General features: G+C 46.5%; 1 protein-coding gene across 1 annotated transcript; it reads right to left on the reverse strand.

Moving 5' to 3' along the window:
* Window positions 1-11,519: 11,519 nt before the first annotated feature.
* LOC309537744 (phospholipase A2 inhibitor and Ly6/PLAUR domain-containing protein-like) lies at window positions 11,520-19,929 on the reverse strand. Its single transcript, XM_082232739.1, has 5 exons — window positions 19,670-19,929; window positions 18,315-18,437; window positions 16,117-16,269; window positions 12,774-12,920; window positions 11,520-11,857 (listed from the first exon to the last, which is right to left on the reverse strand). The coding sequence occupies exons 1-5, from the start codon at window positions 19,719-19,721 to the stop codon at window positions 11,700-11,702; spliced, it is 633 nt and encodes a 210-aa protein (XP_082088865.1). The 5' UTR covers window positions 19,722-19,929; the 3' UTR covers window positions 11,520-11,699.
* Between the last annotated feature and the right edge of the window lie 4,557 nt (window positions 19,930-24,486).

The raw sequence follows: 24,486 nt of genomic DNA on the forward strand, positions 1-24,486 counted from the left end.
CATTCTACAGAGCTGAAGAGGCAGGAAGGAGTTCGAGAACAGCACTGGGCCAAGCAAGGAACTGATGCATGAAGAGGCTTAGTTGGAGGAATTTATAGAGGATTGCAAGGAGTACTTTGCCAGCACCCAGGAACAATGGATTCAGGACAGTGTCATAAATTGCTAGAATTTTAATTATGCTATACCATAATGTAAAGCACAGTGTTGAAAATCAATTAAATCTCTTCCCCCTTCCAATAACTCCAAGGACACGTCCCTCCTAATCTGTGCCAGCCTCAATTTCTCAACCCTGGATGTGGGGAAACGGGTCCCATCAGGTTACAGCACTGAAATTGGATTAGGCTTCTGGAAGCCAAGGCAGTTTCCCTGACAGTATGAACTTTTTTGAAAGGGGGACAAACGTCTGTCCACAGTTTCCTTTGTGGTACAGTAATAAAATGCAGTGACCCAGATCCCCTCCCTCCCATTAAATGCAGTTGCATTTGGGGTAAAGAATTGGTCCACTTGCTCTTTATAAATAAGTTGATTAGAGTTAAGAGAGTCCCATGGACTGCAAAAAGATCAAACCTATCCATTCTGAAATCAGCCCTGAGTGCTCACTGGAAGGACAGATCCTGAAGCTGAGGCTCTGATACTTTGGCCACCTCATGAGAAGAGAAGACTCCCTGGAATAGACCCTGATGCTGGGAAAGATTGAGGGCAGGAGAAGGGTACGACAGAAGACGAGATTGTTGGACAGTGTTCTTGAAGCTATCAGCATGAGTTTGACCAAACTACGGGAGGCAGTGGAAGACAGGAGTGCCAGGGGTGCTCTGGTCCAGGGGGTCATGAAGAGTCGGACACGACTAAACGACTAAACAACAACAGAGTTAAGAGCAGGTGGGGGGGATTGCAGGTCTGTGTCCAGAGGAGATTGCAGATTTAAGGGACTATCTTTTACTGGGGTTGGATATACGCAAGCACAGCTCCACGTCCTTTGCTTTGGTTTCTCTTGTGATGCTGATGAAACTCAAAGACATCATGAATGATGTGGATTTGGCATTTGGACAATGAGAGATGGAGAGTGGCAGCACCACAGATGTCCTGGGAAAGTTTTCTTGCTGCAAAGTTAGTACAGTGGTACCTCGGGTTACAGATGCTTCAGGTTACAGACTCTGCTAACACAGAAATAGTACCTCAGGTTAAGAACTTTGCTTCAGGATGAGAACAGAAATCAGGCGGCAGCAGCTCGGTGGCAGAGGGAGGCCCCATTAGCTAAAGTGGTACCTCAGGTTAAGAACAGTTTCTGGTTAAGAACGGACCTCCGGAATGAATTAAGTTCTTAACCAGAGGTACTACTGTATACTATATCCAATTGCTGACACAGCTTAATTAACACAACTTAACAGCATCTGCTATACTGTTTCACAGCTGTAAAACTAGGTCATGATATTTACTCTGGCCTTTAAAGAGATACACATCTTGTAAAACAATAAGAAACCTTAATATTTAAATAAACCATTCAACACAAAGAGGTTAGCTCAAATGTATAAGAATGTACCTAATAAGTGTTGGAAATGTAAATATTGCAAGGGGTCATTCTGTCACATGGGGTGGATCTGCAAGGAGGGTAAGGTATTTTTGGACATGTTATATAATGATTTTTTAAAAATCAAAAATCAGACTGATTTTTCCAAGAGTCCAGAACCCTTCTGGCTGGGGATATTGATCAGCAAAATTCCAAATCAAGGGATCTTTATGCTCACAGCTGGAAAGTTGTGAGAATACCCTGAAGTAAGTTCTTAACCTGAGGTACCACTGTATTATGTATATATTTGTGTAATATATAATGCTGCTACATAATTTACTCAAAATAAAAAAATTCCTTCCAGTAGCACCTTAAAGACCAACTAAGTTAGTTCTTGGTATGAGCTTTCGTGTGCATGCACACTTCTTCAGATACACTGGAAGAAGTGTGCATGCACACGAAAGCTCATACCAAGAACTAACTTAGTTGGTCTTTAAGGTGCTACTGGAAGGAATTTTTTTATTTTGACTATGGCAGACCAACACGGCTACCTATCTGTAACATAATTTACTGTAAGCTTAGATTCTTCACATTGTTTCTTCTAACAAGAATGGGACTCCCAGATGTTGGTAATCACAATGGAGGGGGTGGTGAGAGTGACATTGGGCTCACGTCCTCTTCCTTCACCATCTTCTTCTTCATATTATAAGAGGGAATTACTATAAGATGATGTACCCATGTTATTTCACTCTGAAGAGCTTAGATCGAATATATAAGAATGTACCCAAAAAATGTTGGAAATGTAAGAATTGCATGGGGCCATTCTGTCACATGTGGTAGACCTGTAGGAAGGCTAAGGTTTTTGGGGGTATGATATATAATATGGGGAGGGGGGGAATCAAACTGACTTTTCCAAGAGTCCAGAACCCTTCTGGCAGGCGATATTGGTCAGCAAAATTCCAAACTCTGTTTATGTATGCAGCGACAGTGGCAAGGGATCTTTATGCTCAGAGGTGTAAAGTTGTGAGAATACCCTGAAAGGAAGAATGGATGGTGAAAGCCTTAGAACATTCAGAGATGGCAAAGGTAAAGCAGGAGAGGCTGCTAAAACTGAGGCTTTCCCCCACATAATGCATTGGATCTGAGGGGCAAGCAGAGGGCAAGGCCTCCCTGGGCGGCATGGAGGGGGGAGTGCAAAGAGTCTAGATTTCCCTTCTACCCCAAAAATCTTTTATGTTTGTGTCTAATGTTGCCACTTTCAAAAAAATTTTTATTGGTGCATTCTTTTCTTTTTGTAAATGTACCAAACATGAAATAAAATAAAACTGGGATTATGGGGTATTCTCAGGTCAGTGGAGGATATACATGCTGTGTCCTGTTCGTGATGTGGCTGTGGAACTTGCCATTCTTCTGACAGAAGATGCTGTATGTGGGGACATGGGGTGGGGGACAAAAATGGGGTGTGTGTCTGTTGTGTGGAGTGAGAAATGTCCATGTTTTCATCTGAGGAATGTTGGAGGGTATGCAGTGGCTCTTGAACATCAATATGAAGCTGTTGGGAAGAGTCAACTGGAGTTTTGGCGTGAAACTCTGGATTCGTGCTTGGATGCCGTGGTGCATGACAGCCAACAAACTGAGCTTGAACCGTGAAAAACTGGAGGCCTTATGAATGAGTGATTCCTGGGTCTTGGAGATAGGTCAATTGCTTGGGAGCCTGGACACAGGGGTTCATGCGCTGGTAACTTCAAAACTTGATTATGCCAGCATGCAGTGGGACAGTGGGACTGTCTTTGTATCAGGTCCAGAAGCTGCAGCTAGGGCATAACATAACAGCCAGAGTGCTCATAGCAGCAGGCTACTGTCTACGTGTCACTCTGTTGCTAAGACAGTGGCACTGGTTGCCAATTTGCTGCCACGTCACATTCAAGGTGCTTATGTTTATTTCCACTTATCCCTGAGCAATGTGAGCCAAAAGTGCCTTGAGGAATGCACAAACCCTTATGCTACACCTCAAGCACTGAGATCCTTTAACTGGGGCAATTCTTGTAGCTCCCTACACACCTGAGGTTTAGTCAGCTTTCAATTCACAGGAAGCCTTTCGTGCAACAGGAGGGAGAAAAGCTTTTATTCCTTTCTCACAGTACTGGAATTTGTGGGCAGCCAATGACAGTTAATGTTGGAAGCTTTGAGAAAGATGGAAGAAAGTACAGTGGTACCTCTGGTTACAAATGGGATCTGTTCCATAGGCCTGGCCGTATCCCGAAATCTTCGTAACCTGAGGCGCCTGTTCTCCTTATGTGTGCAGCGCCGTGGAGCACTTCTGCGCATTCGTGAGGTGCGTAGAGCGCTTCTGCGTGAGCTCAAGTGGCAAACCCACTTCCTGGTTTGCTATGTCCTCAACCCAAAAGTTACGTTACCCAAAGGTAACGTAACCCGAGGGTCCACTGTACTGTTTGAAATAGCATATGGTTAAACTCTGGAATTTGCTCTCAGAAAGTAAAGATGGGCAGCAACGTGGATGTGTTTGATTGAGGATTAGAAGAAACTGATGGAGCATAAGGCTATCAATGGCTACTAACCAATTTGGCCATGTTCTTCCTCAAGTGTTGGAGACAGTATTCCTGTGAATGTCAGTTGGTGGGAATCACAAGCGGGGGGACAGGATGGGACCAACTTGTGTTGCTGTCCAGTCCTGCTTTTAGGCATTGCACAGGCATCTTGCTGGCCATTGGGACAACAGAGTTCTGGAACAGCTGGACTGGTTCAGCAGGCGGATGCAAGCTGTGCCAGTTGAAGCTTGTGAGAAATCTAACATTAGCCCAAATTTTGATTGCCTCAAAGTGGTGCTCACCCAGTGTACCTGCTGAAGACGAGGGGATTCACAATGTACCTGCTGAAGAAACATGGTTTCACAGTTTCTTTCTAAAATCACCAAGCTGTTCATTTGGCAGAGTAAGGGAAGCCAAAGGAGAATGAAAATCGGGAAACTATGGAGGCCTTGAGTAATCTATACCGGGAGTGGGGAACCGCTGACCTGGGGGCCAAATGCAGCCACTGCATGTCCCTCTACAGGGCTTAGGAGAGGGGGGTGCAGGTAGTACATCGTTCTTTGGGATAACAAGGGGGACATCAGAAAATGTTTGCCTATATTGTGTGAAGACTAGCATTTATATTTTTGTAAGACTACATAGAATGCCACGAGGCCTCTTCCTCCGTCTGCTTCCTCATCTGCTAACATGCCCCTGCCTACTTCTCCCCATGGATCTAGAGACGTGGCACTGAAGTCCTGGTGAAAGATAGCGTGACTGGGCATGGTGAGAGGTGAATGAGAAGGCGGACTTTCCTTGCCTCTCCTGCGGGTGATGTGCTCCGCCTTCTGAGGGGACTGCCACCCGCCTGTGAAGTGTGGGATATTTACCATGCAACCAAACCAACAATGCATGTTTGCTAGATAGGCAAATGACAGGAGCTGAAGCCCTCTGAGTTTCTTCTTGTAAGTTTCCAAGAATGAACTCTCACTGTTATGTACTGAGTTGAGTATGATCCAAAATAAAGCAGTCTGATTGGTCCTATAACAATAGGAACCAGAATGCAGCAGTCTGTTTGGTCCGCAAGAGCCACCCCATCCAGCTCCAGGTGGAAGTGAACCTGATTGACCTACAGGTGAATCCCAGAATTAGCCACGTGGGGCCCATTGTGTAAATAATGTATATAAAGCAGACAGTTGGGGGGAACTTCCAGTCCTCGCTACTATGAGTTCAGGATGGTGGGAGAAGGCAGGAACCCCCGGACCTTCGTGGCCCAGGACCCAGTGTATGCAAAGAATTTGCAGGCAGGCCCGGCATGGGTACCCGCCACAGTCACCAGGGTCACTGGCCCCGTGTTGTACGAGGTGCTAACAGGGGGGGGGAGCAATACTGGCACTGCCACTGCAACCAGCTATGGCGACGATTCCCGGGAGAAAACCAGGAGGAGGACAGGTCAGAGGGGTCCCAAGGGAACAGTGGGGCAGTGAGGCCCTTAGAGCAGGAGGGGCTGCAGGGAAGGCAGAATCAGTAAATACAGAGAGGACCCGCGAGGCCGAAAGGACACTGGAACCAGAGCCATGACTGAGCAAGCCGGTTGCGCCAGACCAAATGTCCGCATCACAGCCAGCGTCCTCGGAACACGAGCCAGAACCCAAACCCCTGACCAGGGAACACCCTAGGCTGCAATGCATACATAGGTGGCTAGCATACGTTGAGGACTATGAATGCAACCTCCCGGGCAGGACTGGAACTTAGAGGGGAGGGGTGTTATGTACGGAGTTGAATAGGATCCAAAATAAAACAGTCTGATTGGTCCTTGAACAATAGGATTCAGAATGCAGCAGTCTGATTGGTCCACAGGAGCCACCCAATCCAGCTTCAGGTGGTAGTGAATCCACAACCTGATAGGCCTACAGGTGAATACCGGAATAAGCCAATCATGTGGGGCCCATTGTGTAAATAATGTATATAAAGCAGACAGTTGGGGGGAACTTCCAGTCCTCGCTACTATGAGCTGAATAAAGGGCATGAAATCCACACTCGACTCCAAGTATATTTTGTTGAGGTTGGAACTTAACAGGTTAAGTTCTTCCCATGATGCCACACCATTCTGACGTCAATTTTGGAAGCTTGGGAGGAGCTTGGGAAGAGTATGCCAGTCCCACTCTGTATTTTGTGGGGAAAGGATGCAGTTTTGTCATGGCTGCAAATAGTCCTGGAAATTCCTGAGAAATGTTGGAATAAAAGCTGTAAACAGACAAACCTGGACTGTGTGTGTTTGTCTGGAAGCCAAGCTACATGACAGTTTTACACCGCTGTGCTAATCTCTGCTACGGCGTGACTGAGAGCTCGGAGCAGAGCGTGCGGCAGGAGAAGTGTGCCGGGCAGTAAAGAGCTAATTGAGGATCGCAAATCAATTAGCGGAGGTCGTGCCAGATCAATCACATTCCACAGGTTATGGGTAACCTAAATAACCTAAATAACCTATCGTAAAACTGTCACGGAAGAGCTGCCGGGAGCTGTGAAATCTGCGGTGTCTAGCAGAGGAGCACGGAAGGAGGCGGAGGCAAGCAAGCAAGCAAACAAGCTGAAAGACGCTGTTGCTGAATGCTGTGGAGCTGTGAGCTGAGAGCAGCAAGGAATCGTTTCTCCACGCCAGAGGAGCTGGTGCTTTCGTAAGTACAGCTTGGGGCCAACTTGGGAGAACGGGAGAACATGGCAGATGGCCAGGAGGTGATTCAAGCTCCGTTTGAACAGCTTGAGGAACTCACCGCCCAAGCGTGGAATACCTGGGCAAGATGGGTGAGAGCGTGGTTCATAGCCACGGAGGTTTGGGACATTTCCCAGAGGGAACCAGTGCAACTGGTGGACAGAGATGCAGGAAAGCTGAAGTCTGTTTCTCTGGAGGAGAAAATGCAGAGGGAGAAAGCTATGAGAGCTGAGGTCTGCATGTTGAGAGCAGGTGTTCATGCAAATTTGCAACATCACCTGGATGGCGTTGAATCTGCGTGTGAGGCCTGGAGTGTGCTGAAACGTCTGTGTGAAGGCTCAGCAGGAGGCCTAGGGCAGATGGAAGCTGAAAGCCTAGAGATGGCTGGAGCCCCTGTTCCTGATGATTTAGCCTCAAGGAGTGCTAGTGAGCAAGTCGGGGGGGGGGGGGCGGAAAGTTCCAAAGGCAAGTTTGAAAAGTTTTCCACTGAATCTGCTGGAATGGAGCGGCAGTTCAGGGGGGGCGGATCTGGCAAGGAGTGCTTTTCCGGAAGAAGGAAGGCCAGGCCAGCTGGGAGGAGCCCCAGGCAGTGTTTTTCCACTAGATTTCGTCGGTGCTATGTGTGTGGATCTCACAGTCATTTCAAAAGAGACTGCCCACAGAAAGCGAGAGCAGTTGCACAGGAAGGCTTCAAGGACACCTTCCATGGGAATCAGTCGGGTTTCCATGGGAACCAGTCTGGAAGGGGAGGTCAGCGTGGGAACGCAAGCGAAGGATGAGGAAAACAACGTCAGGAGATTTATCAGATCACGGCTAGTCTGGCGTTGGCTGAAGACAGCCGTGGGGCAAGCCAAGAGCTAAGTTTTGTTATTGACTCTGCAGCTAATCGCAATTTGATTCCAGAGACACCTGCTGTCGAGAGGTGGAACTGCACGGCAATTCCGGCCGGGAAAACTGTACTGTTTGCAAATGGACAGAAAAGAAATATGACTAATACTGTAAATCTGCATTTTTGTATTTTACAGGAAACGTTGGAGTGTTGTACTGTTCCTGGGATGCACCACTGTCTTTTATCTGTGCCTTATTTACTGAAAAAGGGATTTACGGTTTGTTTTCAGGGTGATGTCTGCACAATCTCCAAAGGAGGGAGGATGCTTGCCAAGGTTAAAAAGGGGCAGAATGATCTCTTCATTCTTAAAACGTCTCTGGAGGGTGGTGGGAAGGTTGAGAAAGCACAAGCACTGCGTGCTACAATTCCCAATCATGATTCATGCGTACATGCTTGGCATACACGAACAGCTCATAGTTCTCTTGAAGAACTACAGGTGCTGCCAGAAGTTTCCAAAGGTTGTAATATCTCAGAATGCGGACATGCTGTAAGTTGTGAAACTTGCAAACTGGCAAAGGTAAAAGGTTGCAGTTATCCAAAAGTAGAGAGGATAACAACAAGGCCTTTTGAACTGATTCACATAGATTTGTGGGGTCCTGTGAAGGAGCCAAGTCTGGGAGGGTCAAGGTTTCTGCTTTTGATGCAGGAGGATTTTACTCAGAATTCCTGGATACATGGTCTCAAATCCAAGGATGATGCAGCACAGCTGATCAAAGGGTGGATTGAGGGGGTGGAACAAAGGTTTTCCACCAAAGTGCAAGCTGTCACAAGTGACAGAGGAGCTGAGTTTACAGGTTCTGCTTTGCAGAAGTACTTTCACAAGAAAGGGATACGTCACACAGTGACTTCACCCAATCAGTGGGGGGCGGCAGAGCTGAAGTGTCAGGCTCTGGTTAAAACTGCACAGGTGTTGCTGGAAGACTCTGGGTTACCTCCAAGGTTTTGGCTGGAGGCAATCAAGTATGTAAGCTTCACCTGGAATCGCACCTACAATTCCATGGTAGGGGACACACCGTTTGGGTTGTTGCATGGCAGGAAACCCCAGATTCATTTTTTGCGTATGTTCGGGTCACGTGCGTCTGTGCCGGTACCTGCTGCTTTGCAGGGGCCAGATGGATCCAAGTTCCGAAAAATGATCTTCTGTGGGTATGAGCCAACAGCGAGTGCATGGAGATTTGCATTTCCATCAGGTGATCAGAGTAAGTTACTGATCAGTAAACACGCTGAGTTCTATGAGCAGGATAAAAAGACACAAGCTGCTGTCAAGCGTGATGTTCTTTCAGAGTGTCTCTCTGATTCAGAACAGGAAGATTATGAGGAGGAGGAAGGAGAGGCTGAGTCTGATGATGACGATCAGACAACTGACCAAAGTCAGGAACAGGAGGAGGTATCGGTAGTTTCTCCACAAGATGTAAGGAGAACACCCAAAAGCGAGCCCAGTTCCCCTGTGAGTGTAATGGAGAGGATTCGAAAACGTTTTAAGTCAGAGGGGGAATCCCGTGATGCTGAGGACACATTTCCTGGTGGCAGTGAGTCAGAGGTAACATCTGAGTTTATGCCCAGAAGGTCTAGTCGCACAACAAAGGGCATTCCACCTGAAAGGTACCAGGCAACATGTGCGTGGGCGAAATTCGCACAGTGTGATTCTGGAAGTGTTGAAAGGGTTCAACAGGTGCCTGGGAAAGATGCTTGGAAGGAGCACAAGGCAAAGGGTAAGGTGTTGAGCTCAAAAGGGTCTTGTCAGAAGGTGCAGCAAGGGGGGGTGTTGAGGTTGGAACTTAACAGGTTAAGTTCTTCCCATGATGCCACACCATTCTGACGTCAATTTTGGAAGCTTGGGAGGAGCTTGGGAAGAGTATGCCAGTCCCACTCTGTATTTTGTGGGGAAAGGATGCAGTTTTGCCATGGCTGCAAATAGTCCTGGAAATTCCTGAGAAATGTTGGAATAAAAGCTGTAAATAGACAAACCTGGACTGTGTGTGTTTGTCTGGAAGCCAAGCTACATGACAGTTTTACACCGCTGTGCTAATCTCTGCTACGGCGTGACTGAGAGCTCGGAGCAGAGCGTGCGGCAGGAGAAGTGTGCCGGGCAGTAAAGAGCTAATTGAGGATCGCAAATCAATTAGCGGAGGTCGCGCCAGATCAATCACATTCCACATATTTCACCCACTGTGCCCCATTTTGTTGAGGGTTTGGGCACTTTGCTCTCTCATCATTCTTCCAGCAATGTAGAACCATCTGTTTGTCTGAGCTCCAAAGCTCAGACTCCACCATAAGCTTGACCAAAGTATGTCTTTGTAACTGGATCACCATTTTAAGCCTCTGGACAAAGCTGCTGTATCTGTTACTCTTCAACAAGTATTCTGAATGAGTATATGTTATCTTTACCTTTTTCAAGCAAGAATCTGTGTGATTATTGTTTTAAGGGGGGGGAGGAAAGACTTTTTAAGCAGCAAGGGGATACACTCTGCTGAACTTACAAACATGAGGAAGGGAGGATAATATCTAATAAATACAACTTTTCCGAGCATCAATACACATCTCTACTTGAAGGGCAGCAGGTGATGGCATGATGTGATGTAATACCATCATGTTGTGCTTGTGTGTGGTGGGCACCCACATACTGGGACTCAGGTTGGTGCCTCTGGTCACAGGTGTCTCCTCCTCCTCCTCCTGCAACAGGCTACTCCCCTTCTCCTCCCTCCCCCCAAAAAAACACAGGAAGGGCATGAAAAGAGTAGAGGTGAGATCAACTGCACACAGTCTCAGTCAAGGGAAAAGCCCTGGAAACTTAGACAGATGCGAGGTGTTTGGGGATCTTTTGTCTTGGTAACCGATTTCATGGAGTAAAACCCACGGGAAATGAGCTATTGTGATCATGAGGCCTGGCACTCTGTGAAAATTGTGTTTTTACTAAGAAAGAGTTAACTCAAACTTTTGTGGAACCAGAAGAAACTTGAGTCCCCCTAAAAAATGGAGTCAAAGCTTGCTGGCTCTCTTTAACAGTGAGACCAAATTGTCTGCCTCAACATTCAGTCTGAGCTGTTACATGACCGAAATGTGTCCCAGTATAGGAGTGTGATTGATTAATCTCCCCCAGGAATTTCAAAATGACACTTTAAGAAGTATCTGAATTTGTACAAGAGGGACAGGCCACAACAAACTTTAAATTAAATACCTTAAAATATTTACATGGTTTTGCAGAAGAGAATATGCTGTACTCATTGACTGAGTCTTAAAGAATTCCTGAAGTATTAGCTTTGGTGGGGTTTGCGCAGCACATCTGCTGTGGCACTCCCCATTTTACTTCTAGTGGCGAAATGGGATAGACCATTCTTGACAGCAAGGCAGCCAAAAGGCTGCCATTCTTCTCAGGTAGGGACTTTATCTTCCTTCCATTTCTTTTTTCTCCCCATTTTACCAGTGTGGTGTAGTGGTTAAGAGCGGTAGTCACGTAATCTGGGAAACCGGGTTCGTGTCTCCACTCCTCCACATGCAGCTGCTGGGTGACCTTGGGCCAGTCACACTTCTCTGAAGTCTCTCAGCCCCACTCACCTCACAGAGTGTTTGTTGTGGGGGAGGAAGGGAAAGGAGAATGTTAGCCGCTTTGAGACTCCTGAAGGGGAGTGAAAGGCGGGATATCAAATCCAAACTCTTCTTCTTCTTCTTCTTCTTCTTAAGTGGAGAAATGGGATGCACCACCCAAAGTCAACTAAAATTCATTGATTAAAATTGGACCTGAAAGTCCGGCCAGGGATTTCACCCCTGCCCACTGCCAAAGCTATCTCCCATCCCCAAGCACTATTATTTTGCCCAACAAATGTTGCTTTTGGTAAAATGATACAACACATATGATTTGCCATATATATTTATTTTGGACATGATTCAATGACGTCATTTGCACATGAAAGTCAAATACAGCCTGTCTTTGAGGAGGAGCTTCTACACTTCTGGAAAGAAAGCCTGGGAGTCCTCAGGCTGAGACCACCCCTGCTTCAACCACTAGGCCTCCAACTTCCATAAATGGTGGGTTCTTCTGGGTGGTGGTGGTTTGCCTTCCCTCAGCTACAGCTCATTGGAATCCTCGTCCATTGCTTCAGTGCACTCATATTGGGTGATCTCAACTCCTAATGATTCAAGATCAGTCTCCAGCAACCCCTCATAGTAGTCACACAAACTAGCTGTTGCACAGCCTCGGATAGCGCCCCTCAGGCTGCTTCCCCCTGTTGGGAAAAACACACACAGATTTTTGGAATCCAAAACTCTCTCCCTCAAACAGAAGGGTGGGCAACTTTTCTCAGACCAAGAGCCTTTTTCCAGTCTGGGTGACCTTCTGGGAGGTCCACATGCCAATGGAAACAGAAGTAAAATTAACCTTTACACGGCAGGCCATTTTATAAATACATTCAAACCCCCCTCTCTGTCCTACCTCCAGGTTAACAAGAGTTCAGGGGCAACAATCCAGCCAGGCCAAAGAATACAGGTAGGCTATGAAGTGGGGCTTGTGAGGGGTGTGGCCTAGGGAAAGGAGGTGTGGCTAAGTAGGATCCGAAGGGCCAGAGAGAAAGAGTCCAAGAGGAATGCCTTTGGCCCCTGGGCCTGTGGGTCTCCATCCTGCCCCCCCCCCCCAATTTAAAGTGTAAATTTTAAGATGTATTTTTATTGAACAAAATCTATATGTTGCTTGATTGCAGTAAAAACTGCTAGGGGTTTACAAGAAATATTTATATTAGCAATAAAAGCAGTTAAAACCATTAAAACATTTAAAACTCATTGGAATGAACAGCAAAAGGGAATAGAGAATGTGCCTATCTGAATGGGCTTTTAAGGTGTTGCTGGGGAAAAAATGGAATAAACTGGCGCAGGGTTCCAGGCAAGAACCGCAGAAATCACTAGCTCTTCCCTGTATTCTTCTCCTCCGCCCACCTCCCTGTGCACACATCCCTCCTCCTTGGGCTCCTGCCCATCCCAGACACTCTGTGAAGGCAACGTGGGTCTCCTAACAACTTTCATCACCCTTAATAAACAAAGTATCCTAGCATCCTTTAGAGGAAGCCATGACTGCTCAAAGTGGCATGATACTGTTTAACTCCATAGTACAGATGGGGCTCTAGCTGCACTCCATCATACAAGACTCACCAAACTTCATGCGACCCCCAATGTAGAAGCATTGATCCTCCTCATTTCTGCAGCTGACGGTCTTCAAGCCCTCGCACTCGTCTGAGAAGATGTTGATGCAACTCGGGCACTTCAGCCCATTAGGCTCCCTCGTCTCACTCTCAGGCACTGGAAAACAATCACCACACCAACATTGCAGTTAGTCAATGTATTTCTTTTGCAGATGCAAACCACAACTTGCTGTATGTGAGGGGTGGGAATTGTGCTTCCCCTTCCAAGATGGATGCGTACCACCTTCCAACACTTCTCCAAGTGGAGTGCTTCCGCCATGCTCCATTCATCCAAGGCTACATTAATGCATGGTGCAAGAGATTTCTGACTGGGGCCACATTCACAACATACATTTCAAGTAAAGGGATACCACTTTAAGCAATTGGGCTTAGCACTTAGCACCACAGGGGGGCAATCTGAGAGATAAAATGGTAGCCACGGATGGACACAAACAATGATAAAATTCTACAAAATGGCCCTCTTCCTTAGAGCGGGAAAGAGAAAGAAAGTTCTTAGTAGTTTTATCCTTAAAAAATCACTTCTGGGAAAACATGTGCTTAGTTTGGGTAAAATCATGATTTCACCTAAGAAAAAATGCCAGCTAATAAGAGCTATTGTGTGGGGTTTGTTTGCTGATCCATAGCTCTGTGAAGGGAATAGGAGTTTTCCAATTAACTCTCAACACCCTTAAAAATTTAACACTCCCAGAATTCTTTGTTCTAGTGTTGTTATGGTTTTTACAATAAAAGCTTACACCAGGGTGTTGTGAATGCTAAGGCGAACCACAAAATGGTGCCTCCTCCCACCAAGGAAGGAGGGGTGAGTGAAGATCTACATCAGGAACAAGGGTGGGAGGAGACCAGAGTTCAAATCTGTTCTTGAGCCACAACACTTGCTGGGTGACCTGGGGCCAGACACTGCCCCTTAGCCTGACTTATTTTACACGGGTGTTTGAGGCTAAAATGGTGAGCAGGAGAGCCAGACACGCCACCTCAAGCTCTTTGAAGGAAAGAGTAGGGTTGTAAATATCAGAAGCTGCTGCAGGAGAGGGACTGTGAGTAACATCCTGTGAGGAATGTTTCTAGGACTAAGGTAGAACTGTGAAGCTTCCTTGTAATATTTGCTCATGAATGCTGCATTCTGTTCAAGTAATCTTGTTATTGATACATGGTTTTTGGTTTTGTTCTATCTGCAGTTTTTCTTTTACTATGCTATGTTGTTAAATAATGCAAATATCCTCTTAGAAAGCACTGTTCTGTTGGTGAAGGCAGGAGCCCATGTTGCGGGTATTTGTAGAAGGCCTGGCCAATCCAGAGGTATCCTACTGCCTTCTCACTTGCTGGATCATCACCTTGTCATAGTGAGTGGGTTTGCACGCTATCAAAAACAATCTTGTGAAGCTCCTGTCAGAAGTTTCTGATTAAAATAATGAGTGACTCTCAACCCCCCAAATAAAGCTCACCAAAAACCAACAGGCTATTATTATAAGTGCTTATGCACCAACACTGAATGCCAATGAAGGCATTAAAGAAAATTTTTGCTCTCAGCTGGATACCGTCTATCAGAAACACCTAAGGAAAAATAAAATAATCCTCCTGGGTGATTTTAATGCAGGAGTTGGGCAAGATTTCGATCTGTGGACTGGGACTATTGACAAAGAAGGAATTGGCAACAGCAACCAGAACAGAATCGTACTTTTGACGATACATGCAGTGCACAACCTTGTTATTACCAACACACTCTTTCGACAGAAAAATAAATATAAAACTTCATGGAGGCATCCTTGGTCAAACCACTGGCACCTCTTAGACTATGTCATTGTCTGTGCTAAAGATCGCCATGATGTGCTCCTTACCAGAGCTATGACAAGTGCCAACAACTGCTGGACAGATCAGCAACTAATACACTCCACGATGGCTATCAACGCTGGCTTCAAGGAAGGAAACCAAGGCGCAAAATGAACACTCAAGCCTTTCAAGATCCCGTTAAGTAGGATTGCTTCCAAACGACTCTTAAGGAGCCTGTGAACAAACTACTGAATACCAAACCAAGGAACACCAGGATTGGTGTGCTGTTATTCCTATCTTCCTCTGCACCTGAGGTTCTCAGTATGCAATTCATGGTAGCTGACTAAACTAGGCTCCAGCTCAGCACAGCTTCCAGCTTTGGGGTTCTTGGTTCAAATCCCAACCCCAGCTTCTGTCCCTAGTTTGAAAAGGATGGTGATACAGGCCTGCGTCAGCAGCTGGTGTATGCCAGGGGCCTAGCCGGGGCTTACAGTTTGAAGCTTCGTATTAACTGTTTTCATTGAGGGCCACATTTCCTTCTAGGCAAGCTTCTCAGGGCCACATGCCAGTGGCAGGGCCTGTTGCGAAAGTGAGTGGAGCAACAAATGTATTTTTAAAAAACCTTTTATTCTTTGCAGCACCTTTGCATTCCCTTTGTGTAGATAGTGTTCCTCTATAGCTTAGTAATTAGGTGGCACTGGAGTCCATTGCATTGACTATATCTTTCTTAGCATTTGCTTTAACCTGAAGATATTAATTCCTTGAATGCAAAGAAATCAGTTCCTTCCCATACAAGAAGGACAGAGGCCTGTCCCACTCAAAATATCTCTACAAATGCAAATGCATCAAAGAAAATGGGTCACTCTAGGTTTGGGGGCTAGAACTCTGCGAAACCAAGGAACCAGTGAAGTGAAGTGATTAGAGGGTTGGACTAGAATCTAGGAGACCAGGGTTCAAATTCCACTGTAGCCCTGACACTTGCTGAGTGGCCTGGGGCCAGGAACCATCTTTCAGCGTAACCTATTTCACTGGATATTTTGAGGCTAAAATGGTGAGCGGGAGCTCAAGCTTTTTGGAGGAAAGCATAGGAAGTAAATACCAGAAGCTGCTACAGGAGAGGAAATGTGAGTAACATTATGGGAGGGGTGTTTCTAGGACTAAGGTAAAACTATGATGCTCCCTTGTATTTCTTGCTAATAGATGCTGCATGTTGTTCAGGTAATCTTCTTATTGTGATTTTGGGTTTTGTTCTACTAGTCCCCGCCACCCCCATACTATGGCTCCAATGCTTCCCTGCTCGTTCCCTCTGTCAGTGGCTCCTCCCTGTCCCACCAGTATGAATCAGGTTTGAAATCTTCTTTCCTAGTGTCACCCTCAGGCACCTCCTGGAGCAACTGGCTGCCACCACTCCTCCTTGTCTAGCCAGTCCCTGACATCAGGATACTGCCAAAAGCTTGTTTGTCTTTCTTTGACCTCTCTCATTACTTGAGTTTTGTGAGACCATCTTTCCTGATGATGATACTTACTTTCAGGAGGTCCACTGTTGCACATATCTGTCTTGCAGCAGGAGATCTTGCTGTGGATGTACATTGATGAGGTTATGGAGGAACTGGCATAGTCTGCATCACAGAACTCTGTAGCGATGCAGGACTTGATAACCATTTTTGACCCCAAAATTGCTATAAAAGAAAAAAATGGAAAAGGAAATAACTAGACCTGGAGATAGGGCTGGCCCACCCATGAGGCTCCTGCCAACCTTGCAGTTTTTAGGCCGCTAATAGCCTTTTAGCCACTAAGACGCTAAGCCTTTAATAGCCGCTAATCCGCTAAACCGCTAATAGCGCTAATCCGTTAAGCCACTAATAGGGTTGCTTCGCAAGACGAAAAAAACGCTAGACGGAGAGACTCGCGGAACGGATTATTTTCATCTTGCGAGGCACCACTGTATTTTTGAAAATATTTTCAGTTCATTATATATATAACATCCCAGTAGGCTTTTAATCCACCAGATATGAAAGAAGTTCCCTTCCTTCTCCTTACAGTTCCAAAATACCTTATCTTAAGTTCTATTCATTTTAGCAAATACCACCTCAGAGCTCCTTTCTGAGGCTCCCTCCACCTCGCTGGTGCCCGTTCAGGCACACTGCCTCTTTCCTTGTGGTCATTCGCAAAGCGCAGGCTGCAAAGCCACCCTACCTGTGCCTTGCAGGGCTGCCTGCACTGCCTGGCTGCCTTTGACTGGCAGAGTGGCTTCCGTCTTTCCTCCTGTGCTGAAAAAGGCAGCCAGGTGGCAGCCAAGGCTGTCTCCGCCCGGAGCCTGCACTCCACCCAGGCTCTTGCAGCTGGGGAGGGGGAACACTTTAACTGAGCCCCCGCCCCACTACTGGCTCATTTGGGGTTTCTGCAAAATTGCTTGGCTGAGGCGAGGGCAGCGGTGTGCTCTTAACCCAAGCAGTTTAAGGAGGGAGGGAGGGAGGGAGGAATAACCTTTATAAGCGTCATCATGCAGCTTGTTTCTCCCACTGCCGGTATGGAGGACAGAACACGATGGTGATTTCACTCAGCGATAGATCTTTCATGAAACTGCCACCCGTCCTGAGTCCCTCTGCCTCCAGCTCCAGGCTGCAGCTTGTTTTCTTTTTCCTCAGTGTGCTGCGTGCTGGAGGCAGAGGGACTCGGGATAGGTGGGGTTTCCCCCACCGATTTACTGCTGAGTGAAGCTGTCATCACGGTCTGCCCCTCATACCGGTCCTGGGGTGATATATCAATAAATCGCCCAGGCCGCATCTTCAGTCACCCTTTCTTCCGGGTCTGCGGGGTGGGGAGCATTTTATGGTTTGCCTCAGGTATCCAATTGTCTTGAGCAGGCCCTGCTTGGAGAAGAAAGAGATTTCTCCAGTTTTATCTATTTGTTGAATGTGAGTCAGGACTAGAGAACCTTTGGCTGTCCAGAGGTTTCTACCACCCTTCTCCTTATTGAATGGGATCAGTTTAGGAGGCTTCATGGGAAGTTCATTTCTCCACATTTTCATATCAGTTTCCAACTCTCACCCCCATCAACATTTAGTGTGAATGTTATTTTCACTCTTAGGCCCTATCTGCAGGGTCATACTGATTTAAGCAGTTATGGTTTCCTCCGTGGGGATGGGGTGTGTGTGGGATATTTGTTGACCCTATTGGCTGTGAATCCTGGCGGACTAGCTCTCTGCCTTGCAGGTCGTTTTTCACTTGGCCTGGGAGATAGGAACCACACAGACTGACTCCAACTACAAAAGCTGAGGCTGCTGAACCAACACTTGGGTTGGGGTATTGTTTGGCTTGTTTTGTTGCTGTTACTGATATAAATCTTTTCTATCTTTATTTTTAGCTCTTCTTATGAATTAGGTGACTGTTGCTTGATTTTGTTGTAGGTTCTTATATGCGCACTTTACCCTAGTATGTGCATCTGTCTATTGATTACATGGCCGGACAACTGAATTGAAGAAATGGAAGAAGGGCAGATTCTGAAGGATGGCTTTGTTTTGCTCTGCCAATTGAGTAAACACACCTTTAAATATGAACTGACTTGAATTTCTTCCCTGCTCCTACAGGCAATGCAGAACCTAGAACACTAATTTATGAAAAGTCATGTTCCGTGGCTTGTGGCGAAGATATGCCCTTAGAAAATGAGTCAGGGGGGTTTACGTTTTGGTGATCAAAGATGTTGAAAGTTCTTCTCACTTACACAGTTTGCCTACTCCAAGGGCAGATAAGCAGGACTGGTCACTGGACTCGTCACACTCCTCAATGGTGGCATTTCTGCAATCTTTTCCTTCATTCCAACAAGACTCACATGTCAGAGATGCCACTGCAGAGAGGGGGGAAATGGGTTTAGAAAACATTAGTAACTGTGTAGGAGGAATAGGTCTGCGTCAAGGTACATGAACCCAACACTTTCTGCTCCAAACACCATCTTACGAGAGGCAGCAAAGGCCACCGACTTGGATAACTTCAAAAGTGGACTGGATAAATTCATGTTTTCCATCCTCAATTGATATATATTTTTTCTGGGACATGGGAGGCACAATTTGTCTGAATACTAGTTTCTGGAAACCACAGAAAGGGAGCTGTTGCACTCAGATCCTGCTTTCGGGCTTCACCCATGGCATGAACCAGAGGCTAGACTAGATGGACCATTGTTCATCTACATTATGCTTCCTATATATATTCCTTCTGTAGTTCTTAAACTCTCTGAATAGGGGTGGGCTTGCATAGACCACAGAATGATTGTAGAAAATGACTCCTGTAGTCTGAGGGAGAGGACCAGTAGAGAAGGTGTGGGGAAACCTTTACCCCTTCCGAAGTTGTTGTACTACAACTCCCATCAGCACCAGCAAACATGACAGACTCTTGTAAGCACATCTGGTACCCCTGGGATCTGACTCCACTCAGAGATTGGGGTGGTGTGTAACACCAGCAAACTAAAAGATTTCATGGGGGGGGGCAGGATAATTCCGCTCCGAAATAAAAGGTTAACAACTTTGGTTGGCCCTTTGGTCAGCCCCCACGGCTTTTCTCTTCATCAAATCTGGCCCTCTTTGAAAAAAGTTTGGACACCACTGCTTTAAATATAAGCTAGGATTCTGGTTTATTGAAGAGTGAACTACTACCTCTTTTGCTCCCCCAATGTACTTGGGGATGCCACACCTCTGTATGCATTTGGTAAAATTTAATATTGAGAACAAAGTTTCAGGAGGAAGGCGTAGAATTTGAGTGGACGATGAGGTAAGCAAACAGTAAAAAAGTTCAAGAAACATACTCTTTGTTGTAGATGAAACCTAGGATTCTGGTTTATCCAAGAGTGGGCAACTGCCCCCATTGCTCCCCCAATGGACTTGGGGATATTGCACCTCTCAGTATGTATTTGGTTAAATAAAAACAAATATTGGCAACAAACTATCCTGATTGAAGATCCCTTGTAGCTTGACCATATGCTTTATTCCTCTTCCTTTCTTCTCCTGCTTTAATGGCTGAAGCCCCCCCCTCTTAATTCCTTCCTGGAAACATGATGAACTGCCCAGCAGCTGTTTTTCTGCTCACCTGGATTCAGAAGGGTCAAGAGGAGGTAGGAGATGAGGAGTGTCTTCATCATTCTAGAGAGCTGAAGAGCCAAGAAGGAGTTTGAGAACAGCACAGAACTGAGTTCAAGAACAAGCAAGGAACTGAGGCTTAGTTGGAGGAATTTGTAGAGGATTGCAAGGAGCACTTTGCCAGCACCCAGGAACAATGGATTCAGGGCAGTGCAACAAATTGCTAGAATTCTAATTGTGCTATACCATAATATAAAGCACAGTGTTGAAAAGCAATTAAATCTCTTCCCCCTTCCAATAACTCCAAGGACACGTCCCTCCTAATCTGTGCAAGCCTCAATTTCTCAATCCTGCATGTGGGGATATGAGTCCCATCAGGTTACAGCACTGAAATTGGATTAGGTTTCTGGAAGCCAAGGCAGTTTCCCTGACAGCATGAACTTCTTTGAAAGGGGGACCAATGCCTGTCCACAGTTTCCCTTGTGGTATAGTAATAAAATGCACAGTGACTCGGATCCCCTCGCTCCCATTAAATGCAGTTGCATTTGGGGTAAATCAATCTCTTCCCCCTTCCAAGAGCTCCAAGGACATGTCCCCCCTTTAACCTGTGGCACCCTCAATTTCACCACCCAGGAAGTGAAGCCCCATCAGGTGACACCAGAATTCAAAGCTCAGCAGTGAAATTGGATTAGATTTCCAGAAGTCCAGGCAATTTTGCCAGATTTCTCTGATAGTCAGAATCACAAATTTATTTTTTGTAAGGGGAGACAAGTGTCTGTCCAGTTTCCTTTGTTGTACAGTAATAAAATGCACAGTGACATATGATCTAGATTTCTTCTGTCCCATTAAATGCACTTATTTTGGGGCTAAAGAATTGGTCCACTTGCTCTTTAAAATAATTTGGTTACATTTAAGAGCAGGTGGGGGGGATTGCAGGTCTGTGTCCAGAGGAGCTTGCGTATTTAAGGGACTGTCTTTTACTGGGGCTGGATATACACAAGCTCAGCTCCACGTCATTTGCTTTTGCTTCACTTGTGATGAAAGTCAAAGACAGTGTGAATGATGTGGACTTTGGCGTTTGAGGAATGCGGGTGTGTGTGGGGGGGTGCGGTGCTGTGGAGCACTTCTGCTGAAGAAACATGGTTTCACAATTTCTTTCTAAAATCACCAAGCTGAGTAAGGGAAGCCAAAGGAGAGAGAAAATCGGGAAACTATGGAGGCCTTGAGTAATCTAAACCAGGAGTGGGGAATCACTGACCTGGGGGCCAAATGCAGCCACTGCATGTCCCTCTACAGGGCCTATGGGGGTGTGTGCAGGTAGTACATCCCTGTTTGGGATCACAAGTGGGACATCAGAAAATGTTTGCATATATTGTGTGAAGACTAGCATTTATATTTTGACTACATAAAATGCCACGAGGCCTCTTCCTCCCTCTGCTTCCTCTTCTGTCAACATGCCCCTGCTTTCTTGTCCCCATGGAAACAGAGAGTTGGCGCTGAAGTCGTGGTGAAAGATAGCGTGACTGGGCATGGTGAGAGGTGAATGAGAAGGCGGACTTTCCTTGCCTCTCCTGTGGATGATGTGCTCTGCTCTGTGAGGGGACTGCCACCCGCCTGTGAAGTGTGGGATATTTACCATGCAGCGAAACCAACAAAGCGTGTTCTCCTTCATGGAGAGCATGTGTTGCGGTGGGGTCTGCTGAGCCGCCCCTCTGTTACCAGGCAGGGTCTCTAAAGATGGCCTGGGGCAGTGATTGGTTCACTGGGTTGCTGGGGTAAAAGTTATGTAGCAATTTCGGTGGGAGGGGTAAAATGTTTAAATACTCTGCACGCAGCCTGGAACTTTCTCTTTGCTTCGTGCAACGGATCACCTGGAGCACTTGGACCGTCTGGAGGACAGTGGAGCGATCTTTTCATTGTCTTGTTACATTTCTTTATTTCCCCCTTCTTTTTAATCTTCTCTAGTCCCTTAATTAATTTAATTCCCCTTTTTTCCTGTTTGATTTCCCACCCCACCCCTTACCTGCCCGTTGGGAAGATTCTCCCTGTACCTGTGAGCGCTGCCTGTGCATAATCCTCCTTGGCTTGCCTTTCCCAATAGGGAGAGAGCCCCCATTAGGGGCTTTCTTTTGCAAAAAGGTTTTCCCCATTTTCGCCTGTTTAATTGTGGGGCTAGTCAGGGCTGTTCCCAGCTTACCTGGAATCACTTTCATTTATAGTATCCCCATAGGTTGGCTTTATTTTGGGTGCGTGCAGTGCTGTTGGCCAAATCTTAATCTAGCCTTGGGCGGGAGCACTATTTTGAGTTCCTTTAATATTGCAATGAGACAAAAAAGGCAGAGAGCAGAAGCAGGGAGGCCTGCACGGCCTGCACATATCATTCAAGCCTAAGCCTGCTACAGTTAGCAGTACAGTAAATTGTTAAGTTTCTGTGACATGTGACTCATTCTCTCTATTAAGAATGTATCTGTTTGTTTGCAGGCTCACTTGTTGCTAATGTATATCTTAGGCAGACAGAGTGGAGACAGAGGCTCTCTGTGCCTCCAATGAGCACTCTTTGTATGCTCTTTAACTATGCTGTTTCTGAACAAGTTTATTTTCTTCAGGTTTGTTTTTCCCTGATAATGGCGACTGCCATTTTAGAGACGAGCCATTGTGGCTTAGTGGCTAGAGTGCAGGACTAGGACCTGGGAGTCAGGGTTCATATCCCCCACTTAGCCATTGTTATAACAAAGCAAAACAAGCTGCTCCTTTTGGACTATTTTGTTGCTGGGTAGTTTGGCCCATTTGTGTTATTGCTCCCAAAAAGAACTTTGGATTTCTTGAGGAGGTGCTTCCTTCTAAAGGGCAAGCAGGGGTACCTGGACAGGCGGTGGGCTGCGTCGAGTTTGTTATCTCATTGGAAACATTTATGTCTGGCCTAGCAGGTGATCTTAGGGCTTGGCTCGCTTGGCCCTAGAATTTGATGGCCTCTGGCAGCGTTTCTGGCCTGAATAGCGTCCCCATGTGGTGCACAAAGCATTGGTTTCACCTGTTCCTCACATTGTTTAGGTTTTTTCTTTTTGCAGACTATGACAGGGCCTTTGCAGATGCCTCCAGAGCTTGCCTCTCCTGCAGAGGATGACTTGCTGATGCCCCAGGTGCCTTCTTCCAGAAGGAAGCGTCTTCAGAGGCAGGAAAAAGCGGAGCAGGGATGATGCTTACACCTCCTTGCAGGTAAATCATCCCTGGGCTCTGATGATGATTCAGACATCACCTTGGACCTCTCCAGGGGTCAGGGTGAGGCTGTTCCGGGTCTTTAGGGATCATCCTGGATAGCTCAGCTGGTCAGCGTATGGTGCCGGTAATGCCTAGGTTGCAGGATCGGTCCCTGTATGGGACATCTGCATGCTCCCTCATCACTCTACCCGGACACTGAGGTCCAGTGCCAAGGGCCTTTCTGGTGGTTCCCTCACTGTGAGAAGCCAAGTTACAGGGAACCAGGTAGAGGGCCTTCTCAGAAGTGGCACCCGCCCTGTGGTACACCCTCCCACCAGATGTCTACTACCAGACTTTTAGAAGACATCTAAGGCAGCCCTGTTTAGGGAAGCTTTTAATGTTTGATGCATTACTGTATTTTAATATTTTGTTGGAAGCTGCCCAGAGTGGCTGGGGAAGCCCAGCCAGATGGGCGGGGTACAAATAGATGATGATGATGATGATATTGTGGGAGAGTGGACTAGATGATCCTTGGGGTCCCTTCCAACCCCACTATTCTATAAGTGGTAATTCACTATGATGGGAATGTTAGACGCAGGGCTGCCATCATCCCCTCAGCTCGCTAGGATCGCAGGGACGGGGACATGTGGACCACTTGTGCAGCTCCACATTTCAAATGGAAATTCCCTGAGCAATAGAACCTGAAGCTGGTATGCAGGAAGCTGGCCCGGTGGCAGCTTTGTTGGGACTTTAGGGTTTCTGGCCAGCGTTGGCCCTGTAAATTTACACATCATGGTGGCAACACAAGGCAGGGCATCTTGCCCAAGCGGGGGCTGGGGGCTAGCAAGCAATAACTCAATACCTCTCGCCCATATTTCCATAAAATATCTCCCTTGAAAGCCTGGCTAAAAGGTTATCTAGATGGGTCAGTAGCTTTGTGCTTGTGGGAAGGGTTTTTCCCAAGGTGTTGGATTCCTCTGGCTTTTCAGCCAGTGGCTCAGAATACAGCAACTCAAAAGCCAGTTAGAGAGCTACCTGTGGTAGCCAGAAAGAAGGTTAGGAAGCAGCTTGCATTGGGACGTATGGTGGGATCCCCTTGATTCTCCTTCTAGTCCCGATTTTCATTTATCCCCATTGGGGATTGCCCCTAAGAAAGCCCCATATAATTCCATCTGATCCATATTTATCACATCCCAAAGGCACCTCAGTGAATGATGCTATCCCTCCGGAATTGTTCCGTGAAATATGCATCTTTGGATCAGGCAGTTGAGCTTACCAATAAATTGGAGGAGGTGCCTTGTTGGCATTATGCGATATTGAATCGGCTGTTAGGCTGCTGCCGGTTCACCCTCAAGATTTTAAGTAGTTAGGCTTTAATTGGATGGTCCTTATATTGATAAGGCGATGCCAGTGGGTTGCTCAATAGGCTGTGCAGCACTTGAGTCCTTTAGCATCTGCTTAGGCTTACTGGACGCCCCTTTATTCCCTGAGGAGCTGGGTGTTCTGTTGGCAGTGGAGGACAGTGGGTCCTACTGCCCCTTTTAATGTATTTGGGGGCTAGCTGGATACCGTTGCTCAAACATCTGCTTGCCTGTGGAAAAGCTGTTGGCCTTGAAGGACGTTATTGTA

Source organism: Podarcis vaucheri (genome assembly GCF_965113315.1).
Source record: "Podarcis vaucheri genome assembly, chromosome: 7".
Lineage (NCBI taxonomy): Eukaryota > Metazoa > Chordata > Lepidosauria > Squamata > Lacertidae > Podarcis > Podarcis vaucheri.

Excerpts from the sequence above, each read along its gene's own strand:
- LOC309537744 (XM_082232739.1), bottom strand. The coding sequence starts at position 19,721 with ATGATGAAGACACTCCTCATCTCCTACCTCCTCTTGACCCTTCTGAAT. Across the intron at positions 18,438-19,669 it reads CTTGACCCTTCTGAATCCAG|TGGCATCTCTGACATGTGAG; the intron begins GTGAGCAGAAAA and ends CCCTCTCTGCAG. Across the intron at positions 11,858-12,773 it reads TGGGGGTCGCATGAAGTTTG|GGGGAAGCAGCCTGAGGGGC; the intron begins GTGAGTCTTGTA and ends TTTTCCCAACAG.